Genomic DNA, 21,885 nt, shown 5'->3' with positions numbered 1-21,885 from the left:
GCGCGGTCGGTTTGGGATCGATCCCTATCACTCCTTGTTGGTCCATTGGTATCTCAGTTTCTCACTCTACTAGAAACCCATATCAGTTGGCCCATTGGGCTATTTCTCACTCCAGCCAGTGCACCACGACTGGTACATCAAAGGTCGTGGTATGTGCTATCCGATCTGTGAGATGGTGCATATAAAAGATACTTTGCTGCTAATTAAAAAGAGTAGCCCATGAAGTGGCGACAGCGGGTTTTCTCCCTCAATATCTGTGGTCCATAACCGTAAACAAAATATGTTGAGTGCATCGTTAAATAAAACATTTCCTTAATGAGTTTTAACAACAAAATAAAGAAAAACGAAAAAAAAAACCCCACGAACTCACCAAACAGACCTATTATACGCACTCACATACATGATAGTACATAAGTTGTAGAACACTGGCTGGAAAGTGAAATGATCCTAGTCTGGCCTAGATGGGTGGTCTGATGGAATCAACACTCGACTCTACAGCTCTTCATATTAATGACAGTCGTATGCATCTCAGTAGTAGTGTGATGGGTCAGGGGTTCAACACTCGACTCCAGATGTCTTCATATTAATGACAGTAGTATGTATCTCAGTTTTGGTGTGATGGGTCATGGGATCAACACTCGACTCTAGATCTCTTCATATTAATGACAGTGATATATATCTCAGTAGTAGTGTAAAGGGTCATGGGATCAACATTCGACTCCAGATCTCTTCATATTAATGGCAGTGGTATGTATCTCAGTAGTAGTGTGATGGGTCATGGGATCAACACTCGACTCCAGATCTCTTCATATTAATGAGAGTGGTATGTATCTCAGTAGTAGTGTGGTGGGTCATGTGATCAACACTCGACTCTACCTCTCTTCATATTAATGACAGTCGTATGTATCTCAGTAGTAGTGTGATAGATCATGGGATCAACACTTGGCTGTAGATCTCTTCATATTGAGACAGTGGTATGTATCTCAGTAGTAGTGTGGTGGGTCATGTGATCAACACTCGACTCTACCTCTCTTCATATTAATGACAGCGGTATGTATCTCAGTAGTAGTGTGATGGGTCATGGGATCAACACTCGACTGTAAATTTCTTCACATTAATGACAGTGGTATGTATCTCAGTAGTAGTGTGGTGGGTCTTGTGATCAACACTCGACTCTACCTCTCTTCATATTAAAGACAGTCGTATGTATCTCAGTAGTAGTGTGGTGGGTCGTGTGATCAATACTCGACTCTACCTCTCTTCATATTAATGGCAGTGATGTGTATCGCAGTAGTAGTGTGGTGGGTCGTGTGATCAACACTCGACTCTACCTCTCTTCATATTAATGACAGCGGTATGTATCTCAGTAGTAGTGTGATGGGTCATGTGATCAAAACTCGACTGTAAATCTCTTCACATTAATGACAGTGGTATGTATCTCAGTAGTAGTGTGGTGGGTCGTGTGATCAACACTCGACTCTACCTCTCTTCATATTAATGGCAGTGATATGTATCGCAGTAGTAGTGTGATGGGCCTGGGATCAACACTCGACTGTAGATCTCTTCATATTGATGACAGTGGTATGTATCTCAGTAGTAGTGTGGTGTGTCATGTGATCAACACTCGACTCTACCTCTCTTCATATTGATGACAGTGGTATGTATCTCAGTAGTAGTGTGATGGATCATGGGATCAACACTCGACTGTAAATCTCTTCACATTAATGACAGTGGTATGTATCTCAATAGTAGTGTGGTGGGTCATGTGATCAACACTCGACTCTACCTCTCTTCATATTAATGACAGTCGTATGTATCTCAGTAGTAGTGTGGTGGGTCGTGTGATCAACACTCGACTCTACCTCTCTTCATATTAATGGCAGTGATATGTATCGCAGTAGTGGTGTTGTGGGTCATGGGATCAACACTCGACTCCAGATCTCTTCATATTAATGACAGTGGTGTGTATCTCAGTAGTGGTGTGATGGGTCATGGGATCAACACTCGACTCTACCTCTCTTCATATTAATTACAGTGGTATGTATCTCAGTAGCAGTATGATGGGTCATGGGATCAACACTGGACTGTAGATGTCTTCATATTAATTACAGTGGTATGTATCTCAGTAGTAGTGTGATGGGTCATGGGATCAACACTCGACTGTAGATCGCTTCATATTAATTACAGTGGTATGTATCTCAATAGTAGATGTATTTAGCTCAATATTGGTGCGGTGAGTCAAGGGATGAACACTCATGTGTAGATCTATTTCAAGTTTTATCACAAGCTACCTTTTTGTTGGAAACTTCATACGAAATATCAGCGCTTATGATTAGTACAGTGTTTCTAACTTTCATGAGTGTGTGATGGTATATATACGTATGCGATCAGATTTGGATTTACATAAACCTTTTTTATTGCTCGAACTGTGCAGCACTTTGTGTTAAATGTTCGTATGTAATATTCTGTGATGCTAAATAATCAGTAGTCAGAGGGACTGGGCATGGCCCTATACCAGTGTGCCTGTGTTGATATATACTATGGTATGAAAAATAAATATAAATGTATTGAAATGTGATGTCTACAGAATTATTTACTTACAGTACAGTTTAATGTTATTTTTATTATCCAGGTGAAAACGTTGACTAAATATTATCTTCCAGAATAGCATTATGTCGTCCTCTGCAGATACATGTGTCAAATGTAAGGTCTCGTCAAAATATGGTCTAGAAATACACACAGAGAAAGATGGATGTGTCGGACGTAGAGATTCATCGCAATGTGATCTGGGAATACACACAGACAAATATGGATGTGTCGGACGTAAAGATGTATCAAAATGTGATCTGAGAATACACACAGAGAAAGATGGATGTGTCAGACATAGAGATTCATCGGAATTTGATCTGGGAATACACACAGACAAATATGGATGTGTCGAACATAGAGATTCATCGCAATGTAATCTGAGAATAGACACAGAGAAGAATTCTGATGCAAAACCTTTCAGATGTGGAATGTGCTTGAAGTATTACTCGTCCAAGTGTAAGATTAAACAGCATATGTGGATACACACCGGTAAAAGGTGATATTATTGTGAGGTGTGCAGACAAGGCTTTCTTCACAGTGGTTCTTTGAAACAGCACATGGTCGTCCACACTGATGCCAAACCTTACAGATGTGACATCTGCGAAAGCTGTTTTACTCAGACGTCCAGCTTTAAAAGACATAAGCTCATTCACACCGGTGTTAAGCCTTTTAACTGCGAGGTGTGTGCAAAATGTTTCTCTAAGCAATTCATGTTGAGACGACATATGCTGGTTCACACTGGTGTTAAGAATTTCAAATGTGAGGTGTGTGCAAAATGTTTCTCACTGAATGCGAACTTGATAAAACATAATATGCTGATGCACACTGGTGTTGAAACGCCCAATAATGTTGAATGTGTTGTGTGTGCAAAATGTTTCTCAGATAGTTCAAACTTGAAAAAACATATACTGATTCACACTGGTGTTAAGAATTTCAAATGTAAGGTATGTGCAAAATGTTTCGCTTACAGTTCTGGACTGAAGATTCATATGTTTGTTCACACTGAGTTTAAACCTTTTAAGTGCGAGGTGTGTGTGTAAATGTTCTCTGAAAAGTATGTGTTGAATCGACATATGTTGGTTCACACTGGCGATAAACCTTTTAAATGTGAAGTATGTGCAAAATGTTTCTCAGAGAATTCCAGCTTGCGATATAATATGTTGATTCACACTGGCAATAAACGGTTTAAGTGTGAAGTTTGTGCAAAATGTTTCTCAGTCGGTCATCAGTTGAGAAAACACATGTCAGTTCACACTGGTGTGAAACCTTTCAAATGTGAGGCGTGCGAGAAAGGTTTCTCAAATAAATCAACACTGAAACAACATATGTTGGCTCACAAATGCTAAATGTTAGGTATTTTCAAAATGGCCACCATTGACAAAAAAACAACAATTGGCCAATATCTTCATATTAATGACAGTGGTATGTATCTCAGTAGTAGTGTGATGGGTCATGGGATCAGTACTCGACTGTAGATATCTTCATATTAATGACAGTGGTATGTATCTCAGTAGTAGTGTGATGGGTCAGGGGTTCAACACTCGACTGTAGATCTCTTCATATTAATGACAGCAGTATGCATCTAAGTAGTGGTGTGATGGGTCATGGGATCAACAATCGACTCTAGATATCTTCATATTAATGACAGTGGTATGTATCTCAATAGTAGATGTATTTAGCTCAATATTGGTGCGGTGAGTCAAGGGATCAACACTCATGTGTAGATCTATTTCATATTTTATCACAAGCTACCTTTTTGTTGGAAACTTCATACGAGATATCAGCGCTTATTATTAGTACAGTTTTTCTAACTTTCATGAGTGTGTGGTGGTATATATACATATGCGATTAGATTTGGATTTATATAAACCTCTTTTATTGCTCGAACTGTGCAGCACTTTGTGTTAAATGTTCGTATGTAATATTCTGTGATGCTAAATAATCCGTAGTCAGAGGAACTGGGCATGGCCCTGTAGCAGTGTGCCTGTGTTGTTATATACTATGGTATGAAAAATAAATATAAATGTATCAAAATGTGATGTCTACAGAACTATTTACTTACTGTACAGTTTAATGTTATTTTATGCTTCTTTTAACATTTGGAAATGTGATGATTCTACAAAAGGTTTTCGATACAGTGCAAACTTAAATATATTTTATGCTGACTATATGATTTGCAAATGTAAGCACACGCTTCAACTATTTTAATGCTATTTTATGCTGGTGATAAGATTTGCAAATGCAAGCACACGCTTCAACTATTTTAATGTTAGTTTATGTTGATGATAAGATTTGCAAATTATGTAAGGTGACTTCGTGTGAGCCTCCGTGTTTTATTATTTGACAAATTGTCATATATGTTGTAAGGTTTTTTATAATTATTCTGATGTTTCTGTAGTCTCAATGCATCAAATCATCCGCAAACGTATGTGAGAACGGCTACACCGATTCACACAGTTGGCAGACGATTTGTCTTCTTCATACCCCGATGAACGTAAAGGAAATAACAGACAATTCTTAAATACATTGTAAACTACTAAACATTAACATTTAACCATTTTTTCTTTAATAATTTTCACGGGTTAACGTATAATGTCGGTCTGTATAACAACTCTGAAAATGGCGACCACATGCGCTTATGAAACTTTATTTCAACACTACAGTTTCACTTTGTTCAGACTCGTCATAAACTATTTCAACGACGTTAAATTATGGGAGGTGGAGAGTGATTTTAATATTTAACTACAGGCCATACACCCAGACCTAGTTAGGATAAATGGGGGGTGGGGGGTCCCGAAATCCCCCCCGCCAAGTGAAGCCCATGTCAACACACATTACCACACCTGGATTCATCGGTCTTGTCTTCCAGTTTTTCACTTGTTACTGGCGAATGATAACTGGACTGGTTAATAAGTGTGACAGTTGAAATTACATAAATCTGCTGACGTTAGCTGCGTGCACTCGGCGTGCGAATAGATTCGTGAACTGAATCCCATACCCCACACGTGTAACGTGTACGTGGTTTCTGGTCACATTAATAATGTGAACTCGACGTTTCGTTTATTGTTTTCTTGTCAATACAGAAGACACAAAACAAAGCGTCTAGACGGTATTGTCTGTAGCCCACGTTGGTGGTAGCATCGGTTGGTAACTTGGTACGAGTATAGACTGTATAGTATAATACTATACAGCCTATACTCGTGGTTGTCTTATGAAACTGTTAACAATAATATTAGCTTTTAACGTAACGCAATGACGTTTTGGCTCTTGATAAAATAAACCTATTTTCGAGGGTTGTTTTTCAAATTAGCGTTACTGCCAAACAGCTGTATAAATACATGGTTTGCACACGAATCACTACAGTTTTACAACTATTTTGCGAGTAGAATGAAGAAAATACATGGTAAAAAGGCTTCAGGTTAGTTAGCGCATTTTACCCAAATATCTCTACTGGTTTTTTCCGGATTTTGAAGATTTGCTTTAGCAGTGCCCCATCCTGTCTAGTACTCTTATGTAATTTTATTATCATCATTTTAAAAATAATTGTACACAGGGAATTATTGTTTTAACACAATTAGTGTATCATAAGAGCAAAATAACAAGAGTTGATGTGTTGATAATTAACCGCTGTCCGGATTTCGTCGCACCGAATAGTCCGAATAACAGCTCGAATAGGTTTTCCGTCTCCATTTTCTTTGTGGTGACCACATTGTTCTTCGGTAGGTTCGCTTACTTTATTTTTGTGTTTATAAACTGAAATAAATGCTCACATGTATAGTTAGCTTGAAGCAAATGACATCGTAGCTTATGCATTTTGCTTATTTTTGATCGAAAAACAATTTCTTAATTTTCTAATAATATTAGAGTGGTACCCGGAAATGTCGGAGTAGAACAGTAATTCGGACTGATCGTTACTACTAGTAACAAGCAATCCATTCCGTCAGTTTGTCATAGTTTATTGTTTTCATCTAGAAGGGAGTCTGGTAGGTAACAAAATCAGTTTGGCTACAAAACTGACTCGTTTCTTACCAATTCATCCTTAAGCAACCCCACTCCCAACCCCCTTCCCCCCCCCCCCCCCCCCCCCCCCCCCACACACACACACACACAACACAAACAGTGTTTTAGGGAACATTCGGTAAGGGAAAATCAGTCGGGGACAGATCGGATTGTAGCAGTTACAACTTGCCTCAATGCTTGGTCAGCTCGCTTTAATCCGGGTTAAAGGGGCTGGACGTAGCTCGGTGAAAAAGCTATCGCCTGATGCGTGGTCAGTCTGGGATCGATCTCCGTCGGTGGGCCCACGGGACTATTTCTCATTCCAGCCAATACACCATGACTGGTGTATCAAAGGCCATAGTGTGTGCTACCCTGTCTGTGGTAATGGTGCATATAAAAGATACCTTGCTACTAATGGATACCATGACTGGTATATCAAAGGCGGTGGTATGTGCTACCCTGTCTGTGGTATGGTGCATATAAAAGATCCCTTGCTACTAATAGAAACGTAGCAGATTTCCAATCATTGAATATATATATATAGGTAAAAATGACCAAATGTTTGACATCCAGTAGCCCATGATTAATAAATATATGTGCTCTAGTGGCGTCGTTAAACAAAAACAAACTTTAACTAACCGGGTTAAACTGTCCAAACATAATTTATTAATATCAGTGTATTTGATTGGTAATTTTAAAGCATTATTTTAGAGACAAACTGCACAGTATGTACTTTTTGAATTAAATGTACATCATCTATAGGCCGTCCCACATGGAGCACCTCTTTTCATACTATAAAATTTACTACATGTTATTTATTTATCAGCAGATTATTTTGTCAATTTGTGTTATTTCCAAAAACTCTTACTTTTCTTACGTCAAACAAAACTAAAGTTATGAACAAAAATCATTTCGTAGGAGGATGGGACGGACTATAAGTGAGTCCACACCGAGATAGGGGAGATATGTGTATTATCAAGATACATGTCACAGTCAGGGGCGTAGCGTGGTCCGGATCGGGGGAGGGTGTTCGAATACGAACGTAGCTGACCCTTTTTGTTACATTTTGCCTAGGACACCTACATGTATGAATAACTACGATCAGCCAGATTCTCTAAATTTGCTGATTGTGTAGCCCAGTGGCAAAACACTCACTCGATGCACGGTCGGTTTGGGAACGATCCTAGGCGGGTCAATATACCACCTAACCTAAAAAAAACATTGCAACAAAATGTTTTATGATCGTTTATTGTATTATTCGATGTGGAGAACAACATATCAAAAGTTGGACAATTTTGACACATGGGAAAGTCTTTAAAAAAATTACATAAAAAAACAAGATGGCTGCCAGCAAAAAACCATCAAATTGCAAGTGTTTTTAAACCTGATGTTATAATTAATGCTATTTTCATTTATGTTTTTCAAATAACAGTATATCCTGGAATGAACATTGCATTTGCACTGGCGTCATGACGTCATCAATGAAGTAATCAAGGCACAACTCTGGGAATAAACACTGACGTCATGACACATAATATTCTATCTTATTGCTTCTCAGACTCAGTCTTGTTCATCATCCTCTTCTATCATGGTTCATTTGTTATATTGTCACAGCACTTTGCCAACTTGGCAATGCCCACATACCGGCCTCGGTGGCGCAGTGGTTAAGCCATCGGACAAAGGGCTGATAGGTACAGGGTTCGCAGTTAGGTACCGGCTCCAACCCAGAGCGAGTTCTAACGGCTCAATGGGTAGGTGTAAGGCCACTACACCTTCTTCTCTCTCACAAGCCATTAACCAACTAACATTTAAACCCACTGTCCTAGACAGACAGCCCAGATAATGCATTTGCCATGTTTTTAAAAACGCACGTGCGTCTGAGAAGTAACAGCCATGGAGTCGATTTTAGTCTTTTTTAGAGGGTATTTCACCATTTCAAAGTCGCAGACTCATGTTTTACTCAATTGTAACTTTATCCAATGTGTTACAGGTTTGTAGATTAACTAAACTTAGTGTTACTTTTCACGGGTTGAAACTAGGGTCTGTCCCTTTAACTGTTGAAAATGAGGTCAAGTACACATGTCAAGTACGCTAACTGGAAGGAAATGTTTTATTTAACGACGCACTCAACACATTTTATCTACGGTTATATGGCATCAGACATGGTTAAGGACCACGCATATATTAAGAGAGGAAACCTACTGTCGCCATTTCATGGGCTACTCTTTTCGATTAGCAGCAAGGGATCTTTTATATGCATCATCCCACAGACAGGGTAGTACGTATCATGGCCTTTGATATACCAGTCGTTGTGCACTGGCTGGCACGAGAAATAGCCCAATGGGTCCACTAACGGGGATCGATCCCAGACCGACCGCGCATCAAGCAATATTGTTTGTTAAACGTGATAAACGAGACTCTCTTTACACGACGGTCTAACACATTACACTTTTCATATTCCTATGCTAAAAGTATGTTTGTGATAAATTAATTTGTACCTACTCATTACAACAATGTCACAACATATCGAAATATTCCATTTGTGACTGTGATTTATTAATGTAGCTTACTTGTTCTGTTTCAGGGTTTCTTCTCTTCAATCGACAAGTTTAGAAATTCATTCCAGGCTGGTTTTGAAACTTTGGAGATATATCAGAGAATTTTTATTTCAGGTGGGTTTTGAAACTTGGAACCTAAGCGAAGTTCTGATATAAATTATCCAGGTGAAAACTTTGACTAAGTATTATCTTCCAGAATAGCATTATGTCGGCCCCTGCAGATACATGTGTCAAATGTAAGGACTCGTCAAAATATGGTCTAGAAATACACACAGAGAAAGATGGATGTGTCAAACGTAAGGATTCATCACACTGTGATCTGGGAATACACACAGAGAAAAATGGATGTGTCGGACGTAGGGATTCATCAAAATGTGATCTGGGAATACACACGGAGAAAGATGGATGTGTCGGACGTAGAGATTCATCAAAATGTGATCTGGGAATACACACAGAGAAAGATGGATGTGTCGGACGTAGAGATTCATCAAAATGTGATCTGGGAATACACACAGAGAAATGTGGATGTGTGGAACGTAAGGCTCTATCAAAATTTGAACTGGGAATACATACAGAGAAATGTGGATGTGTCGAATGTAAGGATCTATCAAAATTTGATCTGAGAATACACACAGACAAAGATGGATGTGTCGGATGTAGAAATTCATCGCAATGTGATCTGGGAATACACACAGACAAAGATGGATGTGTCGAATGTAGAGATTCATCGCAATGTGATCTGAGAATAGACACAGAGAAGAATTCTGATGCGAAACCTTTCAGATGTGGAATGTGCTTGAAGTATTACTCGTCTAAGTGTAAGATTAAACAACACATGTGGATACACACCGGTAAAAGGCGATACTATTGTGAGGTGTGCAGACAAGGCTTTCTTCACAGTGGTTCCTTGAAACAGCACATGGTCGTCCACACTGGTGCCAAACCTTACAGATGTGACATCTGCGAAAGCTGTTTTACTCATACATCCAGCCTTAAAAGACATAAGCTCATTCACACCGGTGTTAAGCCTTTTAAATGCGAGGTGTGTGCAAAATGTTTCTCTAAGCAATTCATGTTGAAACGACATATGTTGGTTCACACTGGTGTTAAGAATTTCAAATGTGAGGTATGTGCAAAATGTTTCTCACTGAATGCGAACTTGATAAAACATAAGATGCTGATGCACACTGGTTTTAAAACGCCCAATACTGTTGAATGTGAGGTGTCTGCAAAATGTTTCTCAGATAGTTCAAACTTGAAAAAACATATGCTGATTCACACTGGTGTTAAGAATTTTAAATGTGAGGTGTGTGCAAAATGTTTCGCTTACAGTTCCGGACTGACGAGGCATATGTTTGTTCACACTGAGTATAAACCTTTTAAGTGCGAGGTGTGTGGGAAAATGTTCTCTGAAAAGCACGTGTTGAATCGACATATGATGGTTCACACTGGCGATAAACCTTTTAAATGTGAGGTGTGTGCAAAATGTTTCTCAGAGAATTCCAGCTTGCGACATCATATGTTGATTCACACTGGCATTAAACGGTTTAAGTGTGAAGTTTGTGCAAAATGTTTCTCACTCGGTCATCAGTTGAAACAACACATGTCAGTTCACACTGGTGTGAAACCTTTCAAATGTGAGGCGTGCGAGAAAGGTTTCTCAAATAAATCAACACTGAAACAACATATGTTGGCTCACACTAGTGATACAAATGCTAAATGTTAGGTATTTTCAAAATGGCCGCCATTGAAAAAAAACAATTGGCCAATATCTTGGCTCCCAGAACACAAATACTTGGATTTAAGAACTTTGCTAATCCGATATTTTCACATCCAAGGAATTAAATACACATAATAACAATAATCTATATTTGTGTTGTATACTTGAAAGTAAAATATGGGAACCATTAGAAGGATGCTTGTCTGATAACAGCCGTAACCTAATGTACTATTTTATAACAACACATGTGGTAGTTGTTGTGGGGTTGTTGTTTTTTTTGGGGGGAGGGGGTGTTTTTGTTTTTTGTTTTGTTGGGTGTTTTTTTTTTGGGGGGGTGGGGGTGGTGAGGGGGGGTGTTTATCTTGTTTTTTTTGTTGGGTGGGGTTTTTTTGGGGTGGGGTGGGGTGCATTTATGTATATAGTTGTGTCTTTAATATTTTAATACATTGGACATTAAACTCTACTATAAACTTGGAAAAGTACTGCATTGCATTGCATATTGCACTATTGGCTACATTGTTCGATATAGAGCGCGCGGCATGGCGTACACTAACTGCACGCGCTTATAGTACTACAGCGTATTTTCACAGCACGTTTTATCCGTCGCATAAAAGTGAACAAATAGACGTGTACGCTGGGGAAATATTGTCACTTGCTACTGGGATTTGTATTGTGTATAAAATGTGTTGTGCGAAGCCCCAAAGCCCCGAAATAAAAACTGGCGAAAAAAGTGGAGGGGCTGAGCCCCCTACCCCCCCCCCCCCCCCCCCCCCACACACACACCCCAGCCCCCCGGCCCCTACGGGCCTGCGACCAAATAAAACATAGTTAGAATAACGTAACATAATATATGCTTAGTAACGATGTTACTTACCTGTTTGTATTTTAATAACTATAATGGGGTTTGTTCGTGTTAGAAAATGTTTCTATTTGCGCAATATTTACACTGTTTTATTTAATATGGTTTTAGCAATGTCACAATGTATTTGTGTTTCATTGTAGTATACTTTGGTACCGATTTAGATATGTGTACTTACGATGTGTACTTTTATATGCAGGTGGTTATGTGCACATCAGGAGCGGACTGTTTCGATTGGTTGAAAACCCAGGTCCAAATACCTGGTATGTAGTACACATATTACAAAATGTACAAATGACCACTATAATGGACTATATGAATGTTATATTCGATGTGTTATATTATGTATGAAGTAAGGTTGGTTGAAATGGAATTGTATATATTTGATATATAACGTCATAAAAGTACTTTATTTTTTATTAGATTACCAACTCTAACGTTATGTATATTTATAATGCGTGGGATTTATATACTATTTGTCAGTTTTAATTTAATAGGACTGTTTAATGTTGAACACTGAATAAACAAACATTTGACAACCACCCGTGTTTGTTGTTACACATACATCCTGGCAATCATATCTCTCTCTCTCTCTCTCTCTCTCTCTCTCTCTCTCAGGGGAAAAAAGATGAAAAACCATAAAGATAACACAATTAATAAACCATAAATGTTTTCTTTGATCAACAGACGTTTCATAAACGTGTACTGTTTTTGTAATAGACACATCTACTACTTATAGGGCTAAGCAGACGGTAAAGTCTGACGGATGACTGGACAGACGAATCAACACGAAGAACACTCCAACAACCTAATCATTATTTATTTATTTATTATTATTTATTATTATTTATTATTATTATTATTATTATTTATTTATTTTTGGCTGGCAGAACAAATTAGTAAGTACAAAGACATTTGCAACTTAAATAGGTTTGTGTTCTGGGAACCAAAATATTGACAAGTTTGTTTTTCAATTTTGAAAACCAAGATGGCAGCCGCGAGTTTGGTCGGATCGTATGTGTCTATATGTTTGTGCTGGGGTGTCTATAGATATGCATACATTAATTTAATACATGACGTCAGGTGGTGGTCGCGTGTTTTAGTTATTTATTAATTAAACTCTGCTAATCTCTTAATGAAGTTTACACAATACAATAAACGTATCAAAATTTCTATATTGTTAAATTACGCGGCTGACATTAATTAAAAGAAATAACTAATTTATTACTGATTATAAAACTATGACATTATGACATTGTACTTGGCGGTTTACGCGGTGTCATACCACGTGACACCGTTGATCAGCTGATCGATGTCATGACCTCTCCAAGAGACATATTTCACATTGTGGATGACAGAAAATATCTGTTGTGGTGTAATTAAAAAAAAGTTTGTTTTGTTTAACGACACCAGTGGCGGATCCAGAAAATCCAGGGGGGGGGGGGGCAATGACATGAGGCGGAATGCCAATGGAACTTTGGGGGAATTTGGAGGGGATCGTAAAAAAAGAAAATTAATATATAAGAAAATTATAACTGTCGCAAAATGTACGGGGGACCCGGGCCCCTGCCGCCCCCCCCCCCCCCCCCCCCCTAGATCCGCCTCTGGACACCACTAAAGCGCATTCATTTATTAACCATCGGCTTTTGAATGTCGGACATTTGGTAATTTTGACTCGTAGTCACCAGAGGAAACCCGCTACATTTGTTCTATCAGTAGCAAGGGATCTTTTATATACACTCCTCCACAGACAGGAAAGCACATACACGGCCTTTGGTCAGTTATGGTGCATTGGTTGGAATGAGCAAAACACTCAATCAGTTGAATGGATCCATCCACCGTGGTGATTCGATCATACGATCCCGCCCCTGGAGCATACACCTAGGAGCTCGAGTCCCGCCCCTGGAGTCATTTTCCGACTGAGCTAAATCCCGCCCCTGGAGTCATACGCTGGTAGGTACTGGGCTCGCAATCCCGCCCCTGGAGTCATACGCTGGTAGGTACTGGGCTCGCAATCCCGCCCCTAGTCATGTTCTGGTAGGTACTGGTTATCGCAATCCCGCCCCTGGAGTCATACGCTGGTAGGTACTGCAGTTATATAAATCCCGCCCCTGGAGTCATACGCTGGTAGGTACTGGGCTCGCATTGCGATTAGTGATGTTCCAATGATCAGTTATATAAATCCCGCCCCTGGAGTCATACGCTGGTAGGTACTGGGCTCGCATTGCGATTAGTGATGTTCCAATGATCAGTTATATAAATCCCGCCCCTGGAGTCATACGCTGGTAGGTACTGGGCTCGCATTGCGATTCAGTAATGTCATACGCAATGCATCAATGATTATATAAATCCCGCCCCTGGAGTCATACGCTGGTAGGTACTGGGCTCGCATTGCGAGTGATTAGTAAATGTTCCAATCATCGATTATATAAATCCCGCCCCTGGAGTCATACGCTGGTAGGTACTGGGCTCGCATTGCGATTAGTGATGTTCCAATGATCAGTTATATAAATCCCGCCCCTGGAGTCATACGCTGGTAGGTACTGGGCTCGCATTGCGATTAGTGATGTTCCAATGATCAATTATATAAATCCCGCCCCTGGAGTCAATCGCTGGTAGGTACTGGGCTCGCATTGCGATTAGTGATGTTCCAATGATCAATTATATAAATCCCGCCCCTGGAGTCATACGCTGGTAGATACTTGGCTCGCATTGCGATTAGTGATGTTCCAATCATCGATTATAATCAAACTGTGATCCGTTTGGCTCTACCGATGTGATGATCAATTATATAAATCCATAATAGATTGTCTGGGAAAATGTTGGGCTAAACTAAATCCAATCTAATTAAAATTAGCTCCACTGGTTAATTACTATTACCTGTGGATCTAACAGCACCCCATGTCCAGTTGACCTTTCATTCGACCAATCGAAACCTTGCTTGCAAAATTATGCCAGTGATTTGAAAAGAATTTGAAAACATTCGGGATTATGCCGAGGGTACATGAAATGATTCGGGTAAATTGCGAAGTATGCTGGCAACTAATGTCAGTATAAAATAGCATATAAAATTCGTTTCAAGACGAAAAACCCCCCACAACAACCCCATGATGGTATAGCCATAAAATCTGTTTATACTATTATACAATCCAAAGTTTATTACTGCACTTCGCCCCTGTTTTTTTAATGTTGAAATAGACCAATATGTTCGTCTAGTGCAAAAATAGTTTCGCCCGATATTTTTAGAAATGTTATGCTCCCGAATAACGCTATAAAAGGCGAAGTGTAATTGGTCGATATTTATATTGTTATTTATAGATAAAATGTCACCTGGACATGGGAGTCCATGTAATGCTGTTAGATCTACTGGTAGACCAGTAGAGCTAATTATAATCAGATTCACCTAAATCTTGCGACATATACCACTAGGGTTTCGAACACGCCCATCCCGAGTCCGACCTCCGATAAGATCGGTGGCCTGACTCGGGATGTGTGTGTGTGTGTGGGGGGGGGGGGGGGGGGGTAGTGTTGAAAATGGGCAGATAGAAAGTTAATAGAATAATAAAAAAAAAAAGAATTGACTGCTCGGCCGAATATTTATATAATTTGGAGCATTTTAGGACAGTCCAAAAATAAATAAGACAACGAAGAGAGGATCGGACTATTTAATAATATTTAAAAAAAAAGAGAGTAATTTCGACATAAAATTTTGAACGAAGGTCTAAATGTTTAAAGTCCGATCTATATGTCCACGTGAGTGGCCTCGTTAAGGCCGTTAGGGTGTGGAGGTTGGCCTACGGCGAACTGATGAGCGGAGAACCGGCAAATGCGGGGATGAAGTGCTTCCATCTTTGGTCGGCGAGGATGGTTATGACACTCCGGTAGTCGTTGCCGAAAAGGGCCTTGACGATCCTGTGGATGGTGTGGCTATCCATCTCTCTAACTAGGACCGCTTGTCGGTACACTCCTTCTCGGCCAGCGTCCAGCTTCATCGAGAGTTAGCTTGGAAGTCTCCAGTGATTTGAAAAGAATTTGAAATTCGGGATTATGCAAAGGGTATCCGAAATGATTCGGGTGAGTTACGAAGTATGCTGGAAACTAATTTCAGTATAAACTTTGATATAAAATTCGTTTCAAGACGAACCCCCCCCCCAAAAAAACAACAACAACACACACACAAAAACACACAAAAAAACAACAACCCCAAAACAACAACCCCAAAACAAAACGTCATGGTATAGCCATAAAATCTGTTTATACTAGTATCCAATACAGAGTTTATTATTGCACTTTCCCCCCTGTTTTCGGCTATTGAATAAATAGTCTCGCCCGATATTTTTAGAATTTGTATGCTCCCGAATAACGCAATAAAGGCGAAGTGTAATTGGTCGATATTTAAATTGTTATTTATAGATGGAATGTCACCTGGACATGGGAGTCCACGCAATGCTGCTAGACCAGTAGAGCTAATTTTAATCGGATTGGGTTTGGCTACCTGTCTTTGCCCCCCCCCCCCCCTCCCCAATGAATTGTCTGGATCCGCCACTGGTGTCGTGAAGGTCACGTGACAAGATGGTGGTCAAGTGTTTTTCGTTGTCAAGATTTTTCGGGTAAAACAAACATTATCTGGCCTACTCGATGAGTAAAGACCCCAAAACAGCAACTCAGGTAAACTTTGTTGATTTTACAAAGTCCCCAGAACATGGAAACCCTAATATTCAACTGCTAGACCTAACAAACCGTCAGATGCAACAATCACCATTCCAGCCAGGTCCGACAATGTCATGTCCGCCATGTTTGTCCGAACAACAACAACAACAGCAACTATTCACTCAGTTACCACAAACAAATGTTAACACACAACTAAGCGGTATAATGGGACCCCCCATGTGGGCACAAACACTCGGTGATCAAATCACTAGATTGACTATGACTGTAAGTGAAATACATAAACGAACTGAGAAAATTTAAATCATTGAAACGAAAATGTGTACCATCGAAAACACGCTGAGTCAACTGAGTGCTGGTATTAAATCTGCCCATGACCGCATCAGCAAAGTAGAAGACAGCTGCCAATTCATCAGTAATGGATTTGATGCAATAAACTCTGAAACTAATACACTTAAACAAACTGTTCATAACCTTTCAAAAAACACGAACATAGCTCAGGAAGACATACGCTACCTGTCGAAAGGTATGAACGACATGCAGATTGAAAATGACAGACTACATGACGATATTCTCTATCTTCAGCACCGGTCCATGCGATTTAATCTTTTATTTTATGGTGTACCCGATGGTGGACAAAGTGAGAACACTGAAACTGTACTGGCGTCTTTTCTCGAAAAGGAAACTGACATTACCGATGCACCCGTCCAAGTGACACATAGACTAGGCCCGTTTCGTGAGTCCCAGACCAAGCCCAGAACAATTGTGGCACATTTTGTAAAACTGAGTGATAAGGACAAAATCAAACGCGCAACAAAAAAACTTGCAGGAAAACCATACGGAATTAGTGATCAGTACCCCCAAGAAATCGCTGAGAGAAGAAAACAGCTCTACCCATTATACAAAGAAGCCAGGAGAAACAATAGAAAGGCATTCCTGAAAGTTGACCGCCTTTTTATTGATGGACAAGAAGTATTTCCTGAACAAAGGTACCATGGACCAACACCCATATACACCTCTACAACTGCTGAAAGGAAGACATCACCACCAAAGTCATCCCCACCTAGGAAAAAACACAGATATGTCTCACCCACCCCAAACACACCTGTACCTACCTCTAATAGATTCACAGGTATGCCAGACGATGCAGAAGCTGGAAGCTAGGACAGGCAAGGTGGACTGCATATTTTGAAAGCACCTAGTATCATCAGAACTGCCCAATACCAAATACAGGTATAAAGGAATATCTTTACCACAATGTGGGTGGTCTACAAAACTATGGACCTAGTGTTATTCAAGCTAGGTGTGACTATGCTGATACACTTTTGTCAGTACATAGTGATATTCCCATTATTAATCCTACAAGTGACTTACCCATACATAACTCACATAACATCAGAGACACAGACTCTTACTTTACTTACCCTGGTCATGATAAAACTGTTGCAGACTGGCCAGAACATGGTGATGCTGATCACTATTCCTATGTACATACATATAACCGAGTTGACAAAGTACATGACCATGTTAATGAATATATAACAGTAGATAATGAACTGGTTACTAATGTATACTCTTCAAAAGAAGAAACGCAAAACCACATTGTCGTAACATTTGGAGAATTGATTTAATTATTGAATGGTGAGTCCGATAATTACCAAATGTTGCAGGATTGTTCACAATTCACTCTAGTCCATTGTGAGTAAGTGATGGGACACACCACCAAGGTCAAGGTCATCTGGAGTCAATACCGGGTGTGGCCTCCGCGTGTGTTGACAACTGCCTGGCACCGCCTGCCCATTGAAGCAACCAGAGTACGGATGACGTCCCGGGAGATGGTGGCCCACTCGGCCTGCAAGGCTGCTGCTAGCTCGGGCAGGGTCTGGGGCTGTGGTTGTCGCTGTCGGAGGCGTCGGTCCAACTCGTCCCATAGATGCTCAATTGGGTTCAAATCCGGTGATATCGATGGCCAAGGAAGGACATTAATGTTGTTGTTCTGTAGGAAAGCCGTTGTGAGACGTGCTGTGTGAGGCCTGGCGTTGTCATGTTAGAACACTGCGTTGGCGTTGGCCATAACTGGAACGATGTGTGGCCGGAGGATCTGGTCAATGTAGCCCTGTGCATTCAGGTTGCCCTGCACGTGGACCAGGTCAGTTCTGCCAGTGTGTGAGATGGCTGCCCACACCATGACACTACCCCCGCCGAATCTGTCCACTTCCTGCACGCGGTTTGCCGCATAACGTTCACCACGACGCCTATACATGCGACATCTTCCATCATGACGTCGGAGCAGAAATCGGGACTCGTCACTGAACCACACCTGTCTCCATCGCAGTTGAGGCCATTGTCGATGAATCTGGCACCACTGCAGTCGGAGTCGACGGTGTTGTGGTGTTAAGATGACACCTCGAACTGGACGTCTGGCACGAATTCCTACCTCACGTAGGCGGTTCCGTACGGTCTGGTCGGATATCCTGCGCAAACCTGGTATTGCTGCGGCTGTGGAGGTGGCAGTAGTCAATCGTTCCCGAGGTGGCGTACCCGGATGTAGCGGTCCTGCCCGGGGGTAGTGACCCGTGATCGACCGGATCTAGGGAGGTCACGTGTTGATCCATGTTGCTGGTAACGGTCCCACAGTCTGGAGATGGTGCTTGGGGACACATGGAATGCCCTGGCAACGGCCGTTCTGGATTCGCCTGCGTCTAGTCGGCCGATGGCATTGTTTCTCTGCGGTTCACTGAGACGTGGCATGTCCTGGATTGTCAACTGTCGGCCAGATACAGAGGCCAGGCAAGCGAACACCCTGCACTTTTATACTGTCGGTGTTCATGTTGCACGTGCAGACAACGCACGTGCAGTGGTGACATGGTTTGCACGTGGCTGCGTTTTTGCGAATATTCACATTTTGGAACTTTATTGTACAGTAGCTGCGTTTTATCGAATGTAACCGTGGGAATGTGTTTGGGACATGCAGTGACCTTATATTCACAAAGCATGAACCGGTAGGAAACATAAAATCGGAGTTATAACCCATTTGTACCCTTTTGCGTTTCTTTTTATGAAGAGTATATATATTGATACTTACCCCAATCATCACACTGATATAGGTACATGTATACCTACACACAATGAGCCAATAAGTAACAACACTGCTAATACATTATCAGTGAGCAAATTTCAAACCCCTTTACATACTGATAACTACTATATCCATTCTAGTTATCAAAACAATCTCACTAATGCTATATATGCTAGTAACTCACACCCTATTATAAGAACTGATACTTACCCAACTACATGTACCTATCACAGATGTAATAATGTACCTGAGGGTAATCCAATGAATATTGATACTGATATTGCCCATGACAAGTGTCAAAATACAGATATGTTATCTCACGAGTTAATTATTTATAATAACAGTATTAATAATGAACTTCTTGTGAATATGTCACATAATCTTGTACATGTTGATACTCATCTTTATAATTACTCACAATATAGTAATAGAGATCCAAATATGATCTCACATAATAAATTAACCATTAACTGTGATGCTAGTGACCTTGTGAGTAAGTCAAACAATTCTGTACATATTGACACTTACCCTGGTAATTATTCACAAAATAGTGTACATGCTGATGCTGATATTACCTATAGCTACCATAATAGTCATGCAACTATGATTGCAGATAGTAATACTACTTTTGGTTGTCAAAATAGAGAGACAGATACCATTCCACATAATGATTTAATTTTTAACTGTTCTGCTACTGACCTATTTGTAAATAATTTACCAAATGTTGTACATACTGATGCTTACTTCCCTAGTTATTCACAAAATAGAGTACATGTTGATACTCCTTACAACCATATAGGTAAAGATAGTTCACAAAATGAGTTAATAGACATTAATGCCTGCTCCAACTTACACCATTCTGAACAGACTGTGATTTCTGACCTCCATGTTAACAATCCAATTAGCATTTCAACTGTGAGTAACTCACAAAATCTTGTAAATACAGCTACTCACCAGAATCTTGGTTATGCAGAGCAACTATCATATCTAACCAATCTAGTAGTATCACTTACCAAAATAATTTACCTTTCATTGTAAAGCAACCCCATACTAATAATAATACTCACTGCAGAAATTTACTTCACACAGAAAATCAGCCCCAAGATAGTATTCAGAACAAGAAGACAGAACATTCTGTTGAAAATACACAAGTTACTGATGGGACAGAATACCCTGATATTAACACTGATTGTGTCAAGTTAAAAATTCTAAGTTTGAATGTCTGTGGGTTAAAAAGTAAACTAATTATACCTGACTTCTTATCCTTTATTTCAAAATATGACATTTTATGTTTCACTGAAAGTAAAACTGATGACTCTGACAGTATGCTAAAACTTATTCCAGGATACACAACTTATTTCAATAATAGAAAAGGTATAAGGTCATCCGGCGGCATTGTTATTGGGTGTAAAAAATGAATTATCTAATATTGTCAAAGTCACCGAACAAATATCCTCTCAATATATATCTTGGTTTAGTATCACAGACATCCAAACTCAGAAAGGTGATGGTGATTGCTTAACAGTAGGTGTTGTATATATCCCACCTACTGGATCACCATATTTTAAAGAAGACACTTTTGACATTATAGAAAATGAAATCTCTCAAAATGTAGAATCAGGAAAACTTTTGCTGTTATTGGGTGATTTCAATGCCAGATCCAAATGTTATCCTGATTATATTACTCTTGATGATGATATCTTTATTGATAATATTGATATGGAAAATTTCCTAAATGATATATCAAAGCTGGATAATATCGATATTCCTAGAGATAGGGCAAGCCAGGACAAGGGAAGGGTTAATGGACATGGGGCAAAACTTGTACATCTGTGTAAAGTACATAATATATATATATTCTAAACGGTAGATGTGGAAATGATAAAAACATAGGGAAAGTAACCAGCAAAGACTCAAGCCTGATCGATTACGCAATCGGTACCTACCATGTTTTTGAAAATGTAACTGATTTCGATATCTGTGATTTTGACCCACTTTTCTCAGATATTCATTGTGCGTTAGCACTTACATATAAATGCAATACTTACACAAACACGCATGTTGATATTAGGAAGAATATAAGTGATGAAGTCGCGCCCAGTAACATTCATAAGTGGATCCCAAGTAAACGAGAGGAATATATCAATAATATCGATAATAACTTAGTTCAAACAATCCTCTTAGTACTGGACGATGAATCTGTTGATATACAAGCACGTGTTAACCAAGCAGCCGACACGCTGAAAAATCTATTTTTAGATTCGGCAGTCTCAACATTTGGTCAGGTGCGTGCTCGCGCTAACAACCGTGATAAAAAGTCCACTGCTAATAAGCGACCCTGGTTTGGGGTAAGATGTCAATATTTGCGAAAACATTATACTCAAAACACAAAACAATAGAAAATAAAAAGAGG

The 21,885-nt window shown here is 39.8% G+C and overlaps 1 protein-coding gene across 1 annotated transcript; it reads left to right on the top strand.

Moving 5' to 3' along the window:
* The first annotated feature begins 9,222 nt into the window (after positions 1-9,222).
* Positions 9,223-11,195, top strand: LOC121373368 (zinc finger protein 99-like). The gene has a single exon (XM_041499978.1). It carries the CDS (start codon positions 9,352-9,354, stop codon positions 10,870-10,872), a length of 1,521 nt encoding a protein of 506 aa, XP_041355912.1. The 5' UTR covers positions 9,223-9,351; the 3' UTR covers positions 10,873-11,195.
* The last annotated feature ends 10,690 nt before the right edge of the window (positions 11,196-21,885 follow it).

This window comes from Gigantopelta aegis, chromosome 5 (genome assembly GCF_016097555.1).
Source record: "Gigantopelta aegis isolate Gae_Host chromosome 5, Gae_host_genome, whole genome shotgun sequence".
Taxonomy (NCBI): Eukaryota; Metazoa; Mollusca; class Gastropoda; order Neomphalida; family Peltospiridae; genus Gigantopelta; species Gigantopelta aegis.
The sequence above is the reverse complement of the archived record's forward strand: the minus strand, read 5'-3'. Positions and strand labels throughout refer to the sequence as shown.

Bases quoted from the DNA above. Each gene is read 5' to 3' on its own strand.
- LOC121373368 (XM_041499978.1), top strand. From the start codon at position 9,352: ATGTCGGCCCCTGCAGATACATGTGTCAAATGTAAGGACTCGTCAAAA.